The sequence below is a fragment of the Poecilia reticulata genome, linkage group LG9 (genome assembly GCF_000633615.1).
Source record: "Poecilia reticulata strain Guanapo linkage group LG9, Guppy_female_1.0+MT, whole genome shotgun sequence".
NCBI lineage: Eukaryota > Metazoa > Chordata > Actinopteri > Cyprinodontiformes > Poeciliidae > Poecilia > Poecilia reticulata.
In genome coordinates this window covers 12,609,808-12,629,110 of record NC_024339.1, presented here as the reverse complement: position 1 = coordinate 12,629,110, position 19,303 = coordinate 12,609,808, and the positions used below count along the sequence as shown (strand labels likewise).

At 36.8% G+C, this 19,303-nt stretch overlaps 2 protein-coding genes across 9 annotated transcripts in view; both read right to left on the bottom strand.

The window, feature by feature from the left end:
- Window positions 1–1,713: 1,713 nt before the first annotated feature.
- On the bottom strand, window positions 1,714–4,147 carry tal2 (T-cell acute lymphocytic leukemia 2). The gene is made up of 2 exons (XM_008417982.2): window positions 3,662–4,147; window positions 1,714–2,060 (listed from the first exon to the last, which is right to left on the bottom strand). The coding sequence occupies exon 2, from the start codon at window positions 2,054–2,056 to the stop codon at window positions 1,718–1,720; it is 339 nt and encodes a 112-aa protein (XP_008416204.1). The 5' UTR covers window positions 2,057–2,060; window positions 3,662–4,147; the 3' UTR covers window positions 1,714–1,717.
- A 3,769-nt stretch (window positions 4,148–7,916) lies between these two features.
- Window positions 7,917–19,303, bottom strand: part of shoc1 (shortage in chiasmata 1) — a 34,385-nt gene continuing 22,998 nt past the window's right edge. For all 8 annotated transcript variants that reach the window (XM_008417989.2, XM_008417986.2, XM_008417987.2 and 5 more), the window contains 12 exons: window positions 18,535–18,716; window positions 17,665–17,737; window positions 17,484–17,553; window positions 16,615–16,790; window positions 16,032–16,137; window positions 15,344–15,455; window positions 14,747–14,868; window positions 13,930–14,017; window positions 12,789–12,920; window positions 11,544–11,693; window positions 9,613–10,246; window positions 7,917–8,224 (listed from right to left, as the gene is read on the bottom strand). In XM_008417989.2, coding sequence (XP_008416211.1) covers window positions 8,139–8,224; window positions 9,613–10,246; window positions 11,544–11,693; window positions 12,789–12,920; window positions 13,930–14,017; window positions 14,747–14,868; window positions 15,344–15,455; window positions 16,032–16,137; window positions 16,615–16,790; window positions 17,484–17,553; window positions 17,665–17,737; window positions 18,535–18,716 — 1,931 coding nt within the window. In that variant the 3' untranslated portion in view covers window positions 7,917–8,138. The remainder of the gene's footprint in view (window positions 8,225–9,612; window positions 10,247–11,543; window positions 11,694–12,788; window positions 12,921–13,929; window positions 14,018–14,746; window positions 14,869–15,343; window positions 15,456–16,031; window positions 16,138–16,614; window positions 16,791–17,483; window positions 17,554–17,664; window positions 17,738–18,534; window positions 18,717–19,303) is intronic.

Here is a 19,303-nt window from a genome sequence, read left to right as displayed (position 1 = left end):
ACAAAGGGCAAAGGTCAGCCTTGTGTCCACATGACTGCAGAGGAACAAACCTCTGAGCTTTGATGACACAAAGCAGCAGCTTTTCGTCTTTGCTTCAGTTATCACAGTGTGACCATATAGGCGGTCAAAATGGCGGCCATCTTGAAAAATGGCTGTCATCCTGAAATTCAAGTGGTTTTGCTTTTTGAAGATTCTGGGTATTACCTTCTTAGTTTCTTTATTTCTGGATAGTTACTTAAAATAAACAAGTAAGGAAAAGTATTAGATTTTCTACAACTTTATTGAAGTAGGATGAATGTTTAAATAATATAATAGCTGCCAGGACTTACAAAAAAATAAAAATGACATTTAGATTAGGAGTGTATTTCAGATTGACAGTGAAATGACTCAGAGCTAAGCATCAGAAGCCATTTCTTATTGTTTTCTTTCATAATTGTGGGACCTTCAGATAATTTAACCTTATTTTTAATTGACCTTCGAGGCTAAAACTTTGAACTCAAATTCCTAGAATGTTATTTAGAAATGTAAGAAAATATCTGGAAATTTATAGCCTAAAGTGTTGAATGCACTGAGAACTGGGTCAGTACTTCTGTCAGTGTTTCTGTGTAAATATTTCACAAAATGCATAAAGAAAACACCCAAATAATTAACAAATCCTTTATTGAATAAATAATTAAAATAAATAAGATACTATGTGTCCACAAATAAAGCAAAAATAAATTAGCAAAGACATATAAGATTGATAATTTACACACTCCTCACAGTTGACAATCAGTTCAGTATCTTTGGCCGTCATATCACATTTCATTTATTTACAAAAAATAAATTTAAAAATGCAAAAATTCCTTTGAAATCGGATATTTGTGAACAATGACTGAAAGCAGATTGTCAGTTTCATCCAAACATTAGAAATCAGCTGCTGAGTTTTGAGAAAGAGGAAGAAAAACAAGAAATCTGGTTTCTATGAAGCCTCAGAAACTTGAAGAATAACAAAAGGTCAGATTAGGTATTAGGACTAAGAAATGATCAAATAAAATTCAGAGAATAAAGTCATATTAAAATACGAGAATAAAAATGTTTATTCTCAAACAAAGTTGCATGAGAATAAAGTTGTAAATTACCAGAATAAAGTCATATTATTGCTTTATTCTGGAAATACTATGACTTTATTCTCATATTATTTCGAATTTATTCTCAATATTTTGACTTTATTCTCAAAATATTGACTATTCTCATATAATTGTGACTTTATTCTTGTATTATTTTGACTTTATTCTTGTGATTTTATTATTTTTTATTTTCTTAGCATGACCCTAGTACTCTGTTGTTGATTGAGTTGTGGTATTTTAAAAGAAAAAAACAAAACAAAAAGTGCTTGTTTGCAGTCTAGAGACGTAACTCAGCCTTCATCTGTTGCTCATTTAATCTTAGTCAGAATAAGAAAATCCATAATCCTCCATTTTCCTCATTGGAAAATGAGAAATTCCTGCAAACTTAAATCAGTTCCAGCAACAAGGGATGCAAACATGGAGACACGAAGGGAACGTTGGGACACTTCCATGCAGAAAACGTATAAATTGCTCCTGGAAATTATACTTTATAAATAATCAGTGTCGCAGGAGGGACGCGTCTCGTCTTCCACAACACAACGAGTTTTTATTCCCCTGTAAAAAAAAAAAGAAAAATCAGTTTGAAAAGTCCTCCATGTTCTTCTGGTCTACCAGGCCTCGGAGCTGTCGCTCCTGGATCCGGGCGACGGCGCCTCGGTGTCGCTGGTGGCGGTCCAGGTTCGGGGAGGCGAGTGCAGCCGCTCCATGTTGCCCCTCAGGAAGCTGAGCAGGGCGGTGGAGGAGTGGCCGGCCGGCTGGCCGCTCTGGCTCTCCAGCAGCTGCACCAGGAAGTTGATGTAGCGCATGGCCAGGCGCAGGATCTCGTTCTTGCTCAGCTTCTTCTCCGGAGGATGGGTGGGGATGAGCTTGCGGAGCTCAGCGAAGGCTGTGTTGACGTTGTGCTGGCGCCAGCGCTCCCTGGTGTTGGTGAACACCTTCCTGGTCATGATGCTGGAAGGTAAACGGGATCGAATGAAGCTTTTTAACACAGTTTATTCATCTGTTTTAGATTATAGTGGGGATTAATTCAATATTTATGCTTTTTGTAAAGATAATTCTTGCCAAATATACAGCTCTGGAAAAAATTAGGAGCCCACTGCACTGAACTGAAAACCTCCTGGTTATTCCACCAAATATTGATTTCTGAACTCTTCCTGAGTTAAAACATTATTATTGTTGTTTCTAAATTGATATAAACTTGTTTTCTTTGTAATTCTTTGAGATCTGAAAGCGCTGCACCTTTTTTTATTTTGAACATTTCTCATTTTCTGCAAATAAAAAAATGTTGAGACGTCAGTAGTTCAAAGAATAAAAGAACAAAGTTCATTTTACTCAAACATAAACCTAAAAAACGTAAAACCAGAGAAACTGATCATTTTAATGGTCTCTTAATTTTTTCCAGAGCTGTATTTGGTCTAGTTTTTAGAACAAATATCTTGACTAACTTGAAATAAGACAAAATTAACTGACGACTTTTCAGTAAGATATATGAGCTTGTTTTAAATAAATGACTCCTTAATAATAATAAAAAGTTCCACTTATTTCACTTATAGCAGGGGAAAATGTATTATGAGTGAAATAATCAAACAGTAAAACTAGTAATTTTTTAAATCAATATTAAGTAATAACTTACTTAAAACAAGCCACTGTAACTTGCTGAATAGTTACTTTGATATTTGTAGAAACTAGATTAAAAAGATTTTTTGTTTTTGCAGCTTTGCAGTGTCTTTAGTTACATTTAGTATCAGACTGGAATGTGACTGTTTTCTGTTTATACGTTTGGTTTCTGTTGGTAAAAATTAGATTTTGCAGCATTGAATCATCTTAAGAACGAACTTCAGTTGAAGGATTATTTTATTCTTCTAAAGCCATTTTAGGAAATGTTGTAGAAACAGTGTGTGCTGCTTTATAGCTGATTTACGACCTGAGTTTTTAATTTTAAAGACAGTCTTGTTGTTGATGAGTGACGGTGTTTAAGTGACTTCTGGTATCTGTTCTGCTGTCACAACTCGCTTGTTAAAATAGATTTTTAATCTGAAGGAGTTTTTAAAATATGAGTCCAGTTTTTATATAAAGCGCCTTTATATGAAATTTCCTCTAAATTTATATAAACACTTTCAATGTAATTTAAATTCAGCTCATTATAAATGTTTAATTGAAATTATGTAAGTGTATAGGTCTGAAAAAATGCACTTTACAAGACACTGACATAAGTAACCAAGTTAATCTAATAATATAGACAGATTTTAAATTCAATCTTAGCTATAATTATTAACACAATTTAAAAAGATGCATATTTTATATTTTTATCTTTGAAAATAGCATCTTTGCTCAGTGTTCAGCCCTGATCTGTGTGTAAGCTTTTATAGCCTAAGTTTTTTTATTTATTCATGATCATTTAGTGAGAAATGTTTAATTTTTCATTTTCAGCAGGTTTTCTTGCAGAAAATGGCGAATTTTCAAAAAAAAAAGAAAAATACAATTTCCTCCCACTACTTCTTACAAATGACATCTATAACCAAAGCAAACATTAAAAATATTAAATTCCTGACCTGTTTGTGTAGAAATGTGCAGAAATCTCAGAAGGCAGAGCTTTCGTCCGCAGGTCATCGGCGTCTGGCAGTCCTTCAGCAGAGCCTCCTCATCCTCACTGGATCCGGTGGAGCGAGAGGGAGGAAGAGGAGCCGGGTGAGACGCGGCGCGCCTGCCTCCGTCCCACCTTTTATAGCCGGGCGGCCCCATTGTGTGACGTGTGTCGTGGTGGAGCTTCATTGTGGTCACTGCTCAGTCCCCACCTCCACCTCCTTTATTGTTATTGTGAATAAATTGATGTGAATTATTGATGTTGCTCCACGGAGGTCGTGACTTTAGATGGTTTCTAAATGATTTTATCAGGTTTTTGTGTTCAACTTTTAAAATGACTGAAAGTAGGCCACCTTTAAGGTGATTGTTTGTGTCATTTAATCCCTGAATGATCCCACTGAAGGTCATAAACTCCTATTGAGGGGAAACTGAGACGTTCGGATCGTTCTCTTACTGTTCTGGACACTGATTCCTTTCTGCTCCTCTGACATTAGGCGTGGACGGCCCACCAGGAGGAAAACCTGCAGCTCTGCCTTTAAACTCAGCCTGATTGGCCCACAAAAGGTAAAAACACCACATGCAGATTGACAGTCGAACAATATGTGTTTTGTTATGACTCCGGTAATCTTGTTGAGCGATTCCAAGGGGCCACACATAAATTAGAGGAAACATGGAGGCCAGAGTCTGACTCCCATCTCAGCCGCCACTCCGCACTTCTTTTTTTTTTTCCTTCAACCCCCGTTCAGATAAAATAACAAGTCCAGTTTAACCAATTGTCACTGTTTCTTTTTACACCCTTCAAGTGTTGTTTCAAAGACGCAGCCTTCCAGAAAACCGTGTGTGTGGAGTAGGAATTTACATAATCCGATTAGGCAGCGGGATTAGCCGAGGGCCTGGAGAACGGCCCCCGATGGGGGCCGTTTGCTCTGAATCGCCCATTCATGGGTGCTGCTGCACGTCCGAGAGGCTGCACCTGCAGGCCGCCGTCCGCCTCCACTCAGGTCTGCAGAGTGGAGTCAGGTGGTTCAGTTTGGTGATGCAATGCCCCAACCAAAACCCTTTAAAGGCACGCCATCTTGGTTATTTACATTGTCATTTGTAACAGTTTGCACCACGAAACCCTGCGACACTGGCTTAATCTTTTTCACATTTTGTCAGGTTTCATCCACAATCTCCAATGTGTGTCGGGGTTTTTTTATGTGACAGAGCAACACAACGTGGTGGTGAAGCTGAAAAACTCATCACAATATAAGTGCTTCATATAAGTCGATAATTATTGATTTTTGTTTTAAATATCTGAAATACTGCCAAACTGTTGGCGTGAACTTTACTGCTTTATCCGAAGTTTTCACTCCACGCTATTTTTTTATTTTTTACCTTTCAGAAGTTATGAGGCACAGTGGCAAAACCTTAAACTGCTGCTGCTACTCAACAGGTTGTTGCTAGGTAACCAGAGACTGGTGTTAAGGTCATATTAATACAGGTCATGACAGTCTGAACAACACAGATCGGACCCTTTAATGCGACTCAGGCTGCTTGGATATCCGAAACGTATCCGATTCAAATGTGACCTAACGTTCAGGTCGCATTCATCCGACCTGAACGTCATTGACACTTGACAAACGTCACTATTCTGCGTCTTGATACTCACAGCGGGAAAAGAAAAACAACAACCATAGCGGACTAGAATGGGGATTAAGTTGTTAAAGTGCTGGCTCCGGTCGGACAACAACTTCAAAATCGTAAGCTATGCTCCACCGTTAGCATCCATGTTAACTTGCCGAACACTGAGCACTTCTTCTTCTACTTGTTTATAGCCCTCTTTATGTGTGACGTTATTGCGCCTTCTACTGCGCATTGCGAGACACTTTTAGGTTGTTCACGCTGGAGACCATGTTCAAGTCGCTTATATTTAGAAGTTTGAACGACCACGACAAAAAAAGAGAATTGAACATTCAGACCTGCAGTCTGAACGCAGCCATAGTCTCCTTTTCACCCTTAATTAATGTATAATAAAAAGTTATTAGTAATTTATAAAGTAGCCTACTTTTAGATGAATTAACGTATTTGAACTATTTATTAGCCTTTTATAATCAAAGTTAGTAAATAGTTACATTTACTTAGTTAGATTTACCCGAGTAACTATGGAAAAAGTTTACTTTTAGGAGTATTTTTACCAGACTGTACTTTTTACTTTTGAGTAATTATTATGAAGTATTGCTTCTCTTACTTGAGTAAAAATTTCTGGATTTTCTACACACTGAATGAAAAACAAACATGTTTTAATCAAAAATTCACCAGACAAAAACACACACCGGCAGATTTTATTACGTTTTTTTTAAATAAAAAGAAACGGATTTGGAAAAATGTGCCTGATTTTATTTTTTTCACAATTTTATGAATTATTGTCATTTTGGTCCTTAAAATACTAAAATTTCCACTTTTTGTTTTATTCCATCTAAGAATGTAACTTTTAAATTTTAAATGATTTCTAATTTGATCAGTTACTCAGGATTTGAGTAGACTTTTTAACAAATACTTTTGTACTTTTACTTGAGTAAAAATACGTTTGAATACTAGTTGATTATAATTTTTGGGTACTCTGCCCTGCTCTTCTATATAAGAGAGCAGGGCAGAGTACCAGTACCTTCATATTTATAGGTTTCTTTGACTTTCGTTTGGTTCTGATCTATAATCCGACCCGGAGGTCGTATTCCTCGAAGACTTGAAAACACACAGGTGACGGTTTAATTGCCGTCTGTGATGAGAGATAACGGCGGTGTGACCTTTCCAGCTGAATCCAGAGTCGGACCCGGTCGGGTTTAAACAGCCTGTTAATTCCCACATTATCTCTGCTGGCCCATTCACTCCAGCGCTCAAATATGTTCAGGAACCATTACCGCACCATTAGGCCGCTGTTTACCTCACCCTCAAAGAGAGACTCCGTTGACCACCCGACCAGCTGCTTTTGTTCCTGAGCAAGTAATAAAACGAGCCATTCCTCTCTCTTTGTCCGGCCGCCGCTCGGAAGGCCGGGCCGAGGCGCAGAAAAGACGGCGGCGGGTTATTGATGGCGGCTCGGCGGTGGCTGGCCGGAGGCCGGGAGTCCCCAGGGCTCTTTGTCTGGGGATCATTCCTGGGGGAACTGGCTTCAGTCTGCTGGCTCGTGCAGATAAGCACTCTCTTCACACGCTGAGAGACCACGATAAGGGGATTGCTTCACTAAATTATATATAAAAAAGAATCCCCACCAATGGAGCTGCTAAAATGAGAGACTTTATCAGTGGAGATGGGAAAGACCCTCAATCCCAGCCCTCCACCCATAAATCACTGCTTCCTCTGCCACTGAGTGCGCTCAAAAAATGAACAACCAACTGCAACTTTTACTTTAACCATTTAATTAAGGCTGCAGCTAACCACTGTTTCAGTAATCAATTCAATAGTCGCATTAAAAATGGGAAAATTCTGCCGATTTTTCATTTGAGCCTTTTTTATACAATCTTAAAAATTCATTTAAAGTGCTGATAACTTTTTTCCAAAAGAAAACATTTTAATGCACACAATGCAGTAACCCTTTAGTGCAGTAAATTCCTTTAGTGAAACTTGATCATTTGTAAAATGAGCCAAAGAAATCCTCCTAACATTTTAAAAGCTCAGCACTTTCTGCTTCACTCATCAATACAACGTAGAGCCGATCAGTTGACTATAAGCCAACTAATAATTAGACAACAAAAACTACATAATAGGCGATTTATTTTTTAACAGACTGAACCAGGTGGAGGAGGTCTGGCAGAAATTATTTACAGTTTGTTTTTTAAACCTTAAATGAAAATATATTTATTTTTATGTGCTTTGAATGTTTTTTATTTTCAGCAAATGGCCTATTTTAGAATCTGTATACTCGAGTTAACTATTAATCAATTACCAAATTGGTTGCCGATTATTTCAGCAATTGATTCATCACAGTTAATCCTACATTTAATATTTAATATTTATTAATTGAACCTCCTTATGTCAGTAAATGGTATATAAATAATACAATTATAAAATAACAATCAGGCATTTTTTTTCCAAATCTGTTTCTTTCAATATAAAACTTTAACTAGTACAAATACTAGAAGTAAATCTCAGTAAATTAGTTACTACCCATCTGTTCCCAATAGGAAGTAAAGAATGTGATTTAATCCATTCATAATTTCTCCCAGATTAACGAGTTACAGAAAACCAAGGTGACCTCATTTTATTAAATCTTTTCTGTGAAAATCATTAAATTACAATCATATGAGTGACATGTTCTCATCACAGCTACTGAATTTACTCAATTTCATTACATTTTAATTCATATTATTACCTTTTGAAGTGGAACTGGTAAAACTCTTAAATATGGAACAAGAATGTTGGAAACATTTACATCTACGATAAAATGAAAATCTTATTTTTAAAAGATTAAAACAGTTTAAGCCTCGTCTGTCCGTCCTTTCTGCCAGGAACTCTCTCATAGCTCAGCCTTCCCCTCTTCAGCGGCGTCAGCACTGCAAAACAAAACCACTCAGATAAGAAAAAAATACATTTTTAGAAAAACATCAATGCGTTTACATTGACCATATGACAGCACAAATTGACATCTTCAAATCAATTTGCTTAATGGAGACATGTCAATTTAAAAAAAAAAAGATTTGGTGGTGTTTTCTTTTATATTTTTTTGTATTGAAATTTGTGTTTTTGGCAAAACTGCAGTGGAAACATGTTTCCCAAATTACACGAGTCACATGATCAACAACCAATGGTGCAAACCACAAAGACGAGGACGACAGAAAGTAGTGGGAGGATGGTGGCGCTGCATGTTTGTTAATGTCTTATCGCGTGAACTCAAAGTTTTATTGCAATATTTTATAGTACCATTGTGAAGATGATAAAAGTGTCAATAAAAATTATTCATTACATTTACTTTTAGGTGATTTTTGGTGACATCAATCAGAAAAAATTGTAATATTCTTTTGGACACCAGTCACATAAAAGTGTGGTTTGTACCACTAAGCTGCTCACAGTACTGTGATCCTTCGCTATAACACGCTTCACCTTTCGCGGTCTCGCTTCTTCGCGGATTTTTTTGTGCAGTTTTTGTCACAGTGCATTGTGTTCTGCGTCCTGATTGGCTAAACAGCCTCCGAGCTCCTTCTCTACCTGTGTGCCAATAACGTTACGGTATTTAAATATAAGTAATACAGATTGGCCATTCAGGAGATGAAAACCAAAACTTTGAATGCCTGCTGGAAAAAACTGGCCAGAATCAGCGCAAAACCCGACCGGAGACTCGCTTGATGAGATCCATCGCTCTGCCGTAGGTACAGCTGTGAATCTCGCGGGGCAGGTTGGAGGAGATGCTTTAATGACACGACTCCGGATCACATTAAGGCCCGATTGATGCACACGCACATCCGCTGACCTGAACACATGTTTTGTTCTTTGGTTTCAATGTAGAGTATTTAATTGTACTGTATAAATATTGTAAAAAGTAAAGGTAACTACTTCGCGGATTTCACTTATCGCGGGTTATTTTCGGAACCTATGTGAAAAACAAGGGATCACTGTAATCGTATTTTAACATTTATTGATACTCATAATGAAAAAACCGTGGAAAAAATAGTAAAATTAACAATCCCAAAGACAGGGACAGTTTCATGCGAATTTAAACATCATTAATTGAAATTTATCGTAGCAGCGATAAATCAAAACTCTTATGGTAAGAAATTTATCGCGATAAATGATAAACTACGCAATAATTGCCCAACTCTAGCCCAAACTTATTTAAATGTTTCTTATTTAATGGAAACGATGCAATTAAGAAATCAATTAATTATCGAAATATCAACAAAGTTTTGCTTGTTTCTAGGAAAGGCAAGAAGTGAGCTGCTCTGACCTGATCCAACCAGACCAGCTGCGCCTCCGCTCCTCTTCCTCTCCTCACCGCTCCAGAACTTGGGTCCAAAAGAAGAACTGCTGCTGGTCAAACTGTGATGGCTTTGATCCAAGATGGCCGCCGTAGGAGGGCTCTGACTGAACATGAAGTGAGCGCTCTGGGGATGCTGGAGGTCACTGCAGGAAGTGTGACTGGAACTGAACCGAGAGTCCAGTAGAACCGGGCTGTTTGCTGTCTGAAGGTACGAAATGTCTGGGGAATCTCTTGGCGCCCACAGATCACCGGCCCGTTCCACGACTCTCCCTGCCGCTCCAGCTCTGCCTCTCCACACAGAAAGCATCTCCTCCTCCTTCCAGGGATCTGGACCGGTCCAGTCCTTAATGGGACTCCCAAAGGAACCATTCAGGTCCAGTCTGAAGTTTGAAGAATCTGGGTTCTGGTTGGGGAACAGGTCCGCTGGGTTAGTAGCTCCACATAGGAAGCTGCTGTTAGGCTCTGGATGCAAAAGGTTCATGAACTCGGACTCGGCGCCGAAGGTCTGAGCGGTTCTGAAGGGTTGTTGGTTTGTCTTATTAATCTGAGGGGTTGCTGGCTCTGAGTTGCTCAAGTACAAGGAAGTGATGTCACTGAACAGCTACAAACAGGAAGAAGCGAGGTGAAATTAATCACTCATGCAGTGATTTAAATCTGTGCCTTTTTTATTATAACATCTAATCTGTTTTTCAATCATTATTGCAAAATATGTTAAAATAATTTCTTGAAATGTTAAATGCTATGCTCATCTTTCTGAAGCTAGCATAGCAACCGCAAAATCGAAAAGCTTCCAAAGAGAAAACATCATGGAGAATTAAAATCAGAAGATATGAGGCAGCATTCATGCTACACAGATGTAAAAATTATTAGACAGTCAATCAATCAATCAATCAATCAATCAATCAATCAATCAATCAATCAGGCTGTCAGTCAGTCAGTCAGTCAGTCACATTTCATTTGGATAGCACATTTCAGCAGGGAAGCATTTCAAAGTGCTTTACGTAATAAAAACAAAGTCATGCATCATAGAATAAACAACCAAAACATTACATTAAGTCAAGTGCCATCGTTAAATTCATAATTGATTACGTTTCAAAGAACAGGTGGGTTTTTAGTCGAGATTTAAAGGAAGTCAGTGTTTCTGCTGTTCTACATTTTTCTGGAAGTTTGTTCCAGATTTGGGGTGCATAGAAGCTGAATGCTGCTTCTCCTCATTTGGTTCTGGGGATGCAGACCAGAACCAGAACCAGAAGACCTGAGGGGTCTGGAAGGTTGATACAACAACAGCAGATCTTTGATGTATTTTGGTGCCAAGCTGTTCACTGAATTATAAACTCACAACAGTATTTTAAAGTATTTTTAACATTTTGTAGCATTGTTTGGGTTTCCAAATGGAGCCTCTCAGTCAGAAGCTACTGCTGGTTGTGGTAGCATGGAAACGTTTGTGAATCTCTGCTTAAAGACATATTTCTGATTCACTGTGATGGATTCGCCTCTTATAAGGAGAGTACTTTTTTTTGTTCCACTAATCTTTGTTTTGTGCAGCATAGCACCAATTTACCGCACAATCAAGTAATTGTTACCTTCACTTGTTCATATCAAATATGACTTAAGAAGTTTGACTTTGTAAACTAACGCCTTGAAACTGTGTCTCTGTCTCTTTAAGAAACCTTTAGTCTTTCTGAATCACAATACCTTTATTTAACCCTTTAATGTTTTTACTGTCGTTGCTCTGAGAAGTAGCTCCTACAATGAGCTCGGCTGATGTGCAGTTCCACTAGTTAGGTGTTTGCTAATTGCTGCTGGCTAGTCTGAAGGAGCTGAGTGGGGAATTTGTAAGGGAAAGGTTCCTAAATCGGTTTTGCATGTTACTACCCCTTTAATAGTGGCGGCATCACCTTAAGGACTTTCTGTGGGACTTCAGGAAGTAACTGTGAGAGCTGCGGCAGGTCGGCCCCCAGGAGCCACTGCAGGGAGGGAGCTCTGCTCAGCATGAGCTGAGCGACCAGAGGACTGACAGACGGGAACTGGGACAGACACGCCTCCTCCTGAATGAAACGACACGCAACATCTTTACATTTAACTAAACTTACAGACCGTTTGTTGAACAACTATTATCACGCAGTAGGAAAATTAAATTATTTATTAGAATAAAACTCATTTTTCTCTCAAGTTTGAATCCTTGAACATTTGACTTCAATTGTCCAAAGACACTTATAAAGCTGAAATGTGAAAATTCAAAAACGTTTAAAGCTTTTTGGTGAGTGAACTTTATAGAAAACTACGATGGAGTGTTAGAGCCAGACTGAGATTTTCTTTGTTGGAAATGATTAAAGTAATACTATTATCAGCATAAAGACACATGTATACCAGAAGAAAGTTTTAAATTACTAGAAAAAAGTTGTTTTAATGAGAGTACAGCTTCGATATGTTGATCTAGATCTGACATGATGAGAAATAAAATAATTTGATGCTGATGTGTTTATGAAACCGATGCCAAGATGTTATTCCTCATTTTAATTTATTAAGCTATTACAATTAGATTTTATAAAATTACTACTTCATTCTATTAATATTATAACTTTATTCTGGTAATATTCTGAGTTTATTCTTGCATTATTTTTGACTTTATTTTCATGAAGTTATGACTTTTTGTTGTACAACTTTATTCTTGTATTTTTATGACCGTATTCTGATATGATTTTTGTTCTAGTATTATTACGACTTTATTCTCATAAAATTCTGACTCTGTTTTTTGTACAACTTTATTCTCATATCATTATGATTGTATATTGGTAATATGAATGTTTTTCTCATATTGTTCCATTTTAATCTCAGACTATTATGGCCTTATACTCATCAAATTACTTTGTTATAAAAAAAATATTCTTGTGTTATTTTGACTTTATTCTGGTAATATTATGACTTTTCTTGCATTATTTTGACTTACTGTTGTACAACTTTTTTCTCACTATTTTATTTATTTTTCTGTCTCTAATACTTTGTCGTGGGAAACAATTCCAATTAAACATCATAGAAATATTTAAAGCATTTGTCAAGATAAAACCAAAATTAAATAATTTATGTCCTTAATTACTACAGGAGAGGAGCAGACACATTTAAACATAAAACTTTAGTGTCACCTGAGAGGGGCTGACCGTCAGCCAGTCTCTGTCCAGGTAGCTCACAGGATCTCCATATTTGGACATCAGGGAGCTGAAGCAGATCTGATTGATAAACTCGGCCATTTCCAACACTTCTGACACAATCAGCACCTGAAAACCAGTGGAGAGAACTAACTGATAGTCATATTTCATTAAATACTGCACACAATAATAACACTTTCTATACCTGAACAATTTGCTTGTTATTAATATAATTGTGAGTCACTAAGGGGCTGCACAGTGGCGCAGTTGGTAGAGCTGTTGCCTTGCAGCAAGAAGGTTCTGGGTTCGATTCCCGGCCCCGGTCTTTCTGCATGGCAACCTGTCCAGTTGGACTGGCAGACCCCGCCTCTCACCCGGAACGTTAGCTGGAGATGGGCACCAGCACCCCTCCTGACCCCATTAAGGGACAAGGGTGTAAAGAAAATGGATGGATGGATGGGTCACTAAGACATAAAGTCATACTCGGTAAGTTAGAATATTACTGAAAGATTCATTTATTTCAGTAACTGAAACCCACAATTTAGGTTAAGTTGTTAATTATGATGATTTTTTATTCACAGTTGATAAAAACACATAGTTTAGATTAAAATACTACATCCAATCAGACCAAAATAAACCTTATTAAAATAGAAATGTAGCTTAATTAAAACTATGTATTTTTGGAAGAGTTTCTAGTGCAAATATCTTGGTAAACTTGAAATAAGACAAAACTAACTTACAAGTAACTTTTCAGCAAAATATAGGAGCTTGTTTTAAGTCAATTATTGCTTAATATTGATAAATATGTAATAGTTATAAATGAAATAATATTAGAATAAAACATTTTATGGGAAAGACATTTTTTTCTCACAAGTTATGGCTTAAATATTTCTTCTTGAAAAATTACTTGTAAGTTAGTTTTGTCTGATTTTAAGTCTACTAAGACATTTAAAATAGAAACTAGACCAAAACCACTTGGTAAAATGTTGTTTTTGCTGCATAATAACAGCTGAAAGAACCTAAAACACAGATCCTAGTTTATTAAATATGACTGTTCATTAAAACTTTAACATATTTTAGTTTTTTTTATTGTTGTGAACCACTCCAGGCAGAAAACCTAAAAAACGTTTGTTTCTACCTTCACATCCAGCTCCTCGGACTTCATGCCGAACAAAACCAGAGACGAATAAACCAACACCAAGTTGTTGAAGGTTTCTCTTGAAAACCTGCAATTACACACAAACTTTAAAGTAAAACTTAGTTGGTTTTAAAATACTCCTCATTTATTTAGAGGTTTACCCCTTATTTTTTAATTTATTATTAAACAAGTTTAGATAATGAGCTGTAGAGCAGGATGATGTGGATGAGGTTCATATCAGTCGATATTGATAATTATTGATTAGTTTTTTTGTCTCAAATATCTGAAATGCTGCCAAATTCCTGTTTTATCCACAGTTTTCACTCCACACCCACACCGTTGTTTTATTTTAAGCAGTTATGAGGCACAGAGGAGGAACTCAAACTGCCACTGCACAAATTACTCAAAAGGCTGTTGCTAGGTAACCAGAGAATGCGTTGCTAGGTAACCAGAGAAACGGCGAGTTAGTTGACTGCTGAATATTGTATCAAACATATTACCTATTGTTACTGATTTATTGTCCAGCCCTAACACGTCGTCTCCATATTGGTTAATCCTTTGAGTTTAGGAGCCTTTTTATGAATAATTAATTTAAAGTTTAGAGTTTAATGACTTAAATGACAAAAATATTTCTTTGAGATTGTCAGAAAGTGAAGCAATGATGAGTGAAAAACCAGCCGAAGTATGAAAATCTACCAAAAAACCCAGTTATTAATCAAATTGAGTTTACCAAGCTACAAGAAGGTCTGCTAATAGGAAGGAAGGACTTGTTAGTCAGTGGGTTGATCAGCGTAATGAAGTTTTAGTGAACTCTGACCCTCCGCCTCGGCTGCCAGGGCAGTGCAGGATGAGCCAGCAGCAGCTGTACTGCAGAGAGAGAGCGCTCAGCCTCATCACCAGCCTCTCACTGGCTCGGTCTTGACCCAGTTCATCCTGCTCCTACACACGGAAACACACACCAAACAGCAGAGATTAGATCAGTCAGTCATCAACAATTATGTCACTTAAGGTGGAAAACTGTCTGTGTCAGTGACAGACACAACAAAAGTCACTACATTCCCTTCCTTTAAAACGGGAAGCTTTATATGTTTATTTCATACAGACTTCACCTCTACTTCCACTTATCACTGTTTGGAGGTGAGGAAAGAGTCTGGAGTTGGTCTGACTGATGCGTTGCTCTTCAGTGACATAGACTTCTGTCATTAGTTCATAATTATAATTTTCAGCCATTGTTTACGTCCAGAATTATGACACATCTAACACCAGTAACATAAAAGTTGAATAAAAGACAACCGTTCAGACTGAAGATGGTTTGCAAACAATCAAATATTTATCCGAATTAGTATTTAATGTTGAGGAGGATCAGATCCTGCATAGAGACTGGAAACGCCAGAAGTCTGATGTGTCCGGATACCTGAATGACGATAGCCGTGCTTTCGTCTATGGTGATCAAGGCGTAGTTATGGATTCCTCCGAGTTTCTGCAAAGTCGGACTGTGGCTCCTCTCCATCACTGTTACACCGAAGCTGCAACACAGACAGACACTCAGAACCCCAAAGCTCCAAGATAAAGTTTAAAGCCAACATTTTAAGATATTTTTCTGGTAAAATTGCATTTCTTTGCTAATATTATGACTATATTTTTGTAATGAAACAAAAATGGTCATTGCATGGCCCTGAAACACCTCACAGACAGGATGACTAGAATAAACGCTTTTTTTTTTTTTTTTACAATATTTTCTGTTGTAAATTGATTAAAATCGTAAATAGGACCTATTGTGAAAAGAATCTGAGCTTTTATTTTGAAGCCTAGGGGATGTTGGTGCTGGGTGCAATTGTGATAATAGTTAACTATATGTTTAGTCATAGCCCCAGTAAACTCCATACTTCATTTAATCGTATTTTCATATTTTATTGATGCTCTCAATGAACAGTGGAGAAAATTACAAAAATAACAATCCTGACAGTTTTTTTAAACACCAATAATTGAAATTTATTGTGACATCGATAAATCAAAATTCTCATCATGACAAGAAATTTATCACGATAAATGATAACCGATACGATAAGTGCCAAGACGTAATGGATGTTTGAAAGTCTCACCTTGACTCAAGAGTCTGCAGCAGCAGAGGATAATTCAGAAGCCCCTCGGTCACCAGCAATACAAACGGGACATTTTCCTCCAGACGCCAACAGATTTTCTCTGCGTCTTTAAGGAAAGAAACAGACATTTAGAAAAATAAATTAACACAACCATTTAGATCCCCTGCATGTTATTGTTCCATATGCGCACAATGCTGGAGGGGAAATGGACTATTTTTACATGCTGCTGCGGTAGAACAGTCCAGTTAGCTAAATGAAACCTGGAGATGTAGGTAGCTGAACTGAAACACATTTTTCCACAGCACATCTACATGTTACGGTTGTCAGAGTCAACTACTTCTTGCCCTCGCTATTTTTTCTTCACTAAAACTTTTTCCTGACTTTATCTAGTTGTCATAGAGTAGCAAAGCACGGTGTCCATTTTTTTACAAACAACAACAAACGTAACGGGTACGTTTAAGATTTAGCGCATTATGTTGACAACTTATCAGCTAAAACCAATGCTAGCCATCGTCTGCCAGCAGCTTTTTGCCCTCCAGCAGAGACATGGGGGGAGGGATCTGGATGCGAGCAGGAATCAAACCGGAGTCGGACAGGCTGGTGGTGAAGGAGAGGCGGCTGATGCTTCGATCGCTGCAGATCTGGGACCAGCGGGACGGACCCGGATGGTCGAACTCCACCAGAACTGAGAAGCAGCTCCAGGGAAAGTCGGGTCCGATATTCTGCTCAAACACCAAAACACAGTCGCTGCAGCACACTCTGGGAAAACAGGACAGGAAGAAAGAAACAAAGTAAAGCTACTTACAGGAGCCAGGCCTATTTTCTGCCTTTATTTTAAAGTAAAATAATAAACCAAGAGAAGGGCCGGGCGATACGGTTTAAAAATAAAATCTCATACCAAATCTGATTTTAATCTTTTTTTTTAATTTATTTCTGTTTAACTATAAGAATATACTCAAAATATTCACAGAATGTAAACCTAAATAAAACAAAATGGCAGCTGTTCTGATGACATCACTATGGAAATCCAAGGAGCGCACTGGGGAAAAAATGACCAAAAATTCAATGAATTGATTAATAGATGAAATTGATTAATTGCTAGCCGATAGGTTCCCATCCAGCCTGCTTGTTGTTTGTTTCAATATCAAAAAAAGGTAAATGAAGGACGAAGTCTACAGTTTTGCTGGAATGTAAAAAATAATGACAAACTCTTTTTCATAATAAAGAGTTTGTTTATTATGAGGTATAAACATACATCATGTATGTTTATATCTATTTAAACATAGATATCTCAAGCTTATCTATTTAAACTTGAGATATCTATGTTTAAATAGATATAAACATATTACTATTTATTAAGTTAAATAGTAATTTAACTTAATAGAGCATGCATTTTATAATTATTCTCACAGTTTGGATGAAAACATTGATTGAATTTAATGCTTTCAGGACCTGCTGACCACAGAGGCGCCGTTTAGTTTCTTCTTCTCCTCATCGGGACAAACTGAACTCACTGCAGCTCCTGCAGCAAAACGACACAAACGTCTGAAAATGATTCCAGGTTCATTTATTTTCTGTAAATACAGCAACAGGAAATTAAAATTTCTGCTAATTAAATCTGAAACCTGCTCACCGGTTACTTTGCTCAAGCTGCTGATGACCTTTGAACTGGTTTCATGAGATTCCACAGAGAGAATAACGAGAATCTAAAGAAACACAGAAACTGATTTATTACTCTGCCTTGCAGAAGTATTTAAACCCCATCAATGTTTTCACATTTTGTCACATTTTAGCTACAAACCAAAAATTATTCTGTTTAGATTTTATGTGATAAACCAACAAACAGTAGTTTATATTTGTGAAATGAAAAACAAAATTACTTTTATTTCCTCTTTTTCTTCTGCACAGATTTATAGAGTACAATAAAATTACTGTTACACTAAATGTACTATTAGATAATATAAAACTTATTTGCAAATAATGGGAGCTAATTTACGCCATGAAGGAAAAAAATTAAAACAAAACAGGAAGTCCTGAGTATAAAATAAAAGGCTCAATTATGAGAGTCAAAGTCCCAATTTCAACTTCATGCTGCTTTTCAAAGCACCAGTGGAAGCCGTGATCTAATAATTATTCATTTTAAAGTCATGACTTTGTAATTTGAAATGACTACTTTCTATCTCAAAATTATGACTCTTAAAGTAAAAAATTTCACTCTGTATCTCAAAATTATGACTTCAAAATTATGACTTTGACTCTCAAAATTATGAGAGTCCAACTGGCATCAGAGTAGACAGGGCCAATGACAAATGCATGGTTTTAAGAATAAAAAACACACTTTAACATTATGAACTACTTTTGCTTTGATGTATTAAATTGAATCCTATTAAAATACATTAATTTCTGAGACTACAATGTGACCAAAAGTTAAAAGGTTACAAATACTTTAGCAACTATTTAAATATGCAAGTTGCATGCAACAAAATCTTTTGAGAAAACTGACTTTCTCTGTAGAGTTGCTTCCTTTTCTCGTTTGCAGCCTTTCAGCCAGAAGCTGCTGCAGCTCCAGCAGTTTGAAGTCGGGTTCTTCCTTCCTGCGACTGAGGAAGAGGATGATCTGCAGCCTCTTCCTCAGCTGCATCAGGCGGTGATCCTCACACGTCTGAGCTGCTTTGGTCAGGTACTCTGAAGAGTCACAAAATATCAGATGACTGTTTCACTTCCTTCACTTTATTACAAAACTTGGTAGGGTTTGGTTTTGTTATAACATATTTCATTATTTAACCCTCTGTGTGCGTGTGTGTGTGTGTGTGCGCGCGTATGCCTGGTTTCCACAACATTTTAATAGGTTTCCAATACTTTTGCCTGTGATTAACTTAATTCAAGAACTAGGACTGCAACTAATGATTATTTTAGTAAATAATTATTCTGATGATTAATTTATTAATCAAAAGAATAAAAAAATTCAGCAGATTTTTTTATTTATTTAACCACTTAAGTCATTTTATGCAATATTAGAATTAGATTAAAACATGCAAAAAGCTGATAATCYAATCTTCTTTTAAATACAATAACATTTATTCCTTTAGGGTTTTCATTTGCAGCTAAAACAAACTACTTCTAACGTCAACATGTTTATGTAGCAAAAGCTGCTTAATAATTTTTTTTTTCACAGAATCTGAGCCAGGTGAAGCTAAAACTTTCTCTTAAGGAGTTTTGGAAACAACATATTTACAGACAGGTTTATTTCTACCATGTGAAAAAAAAAAAAA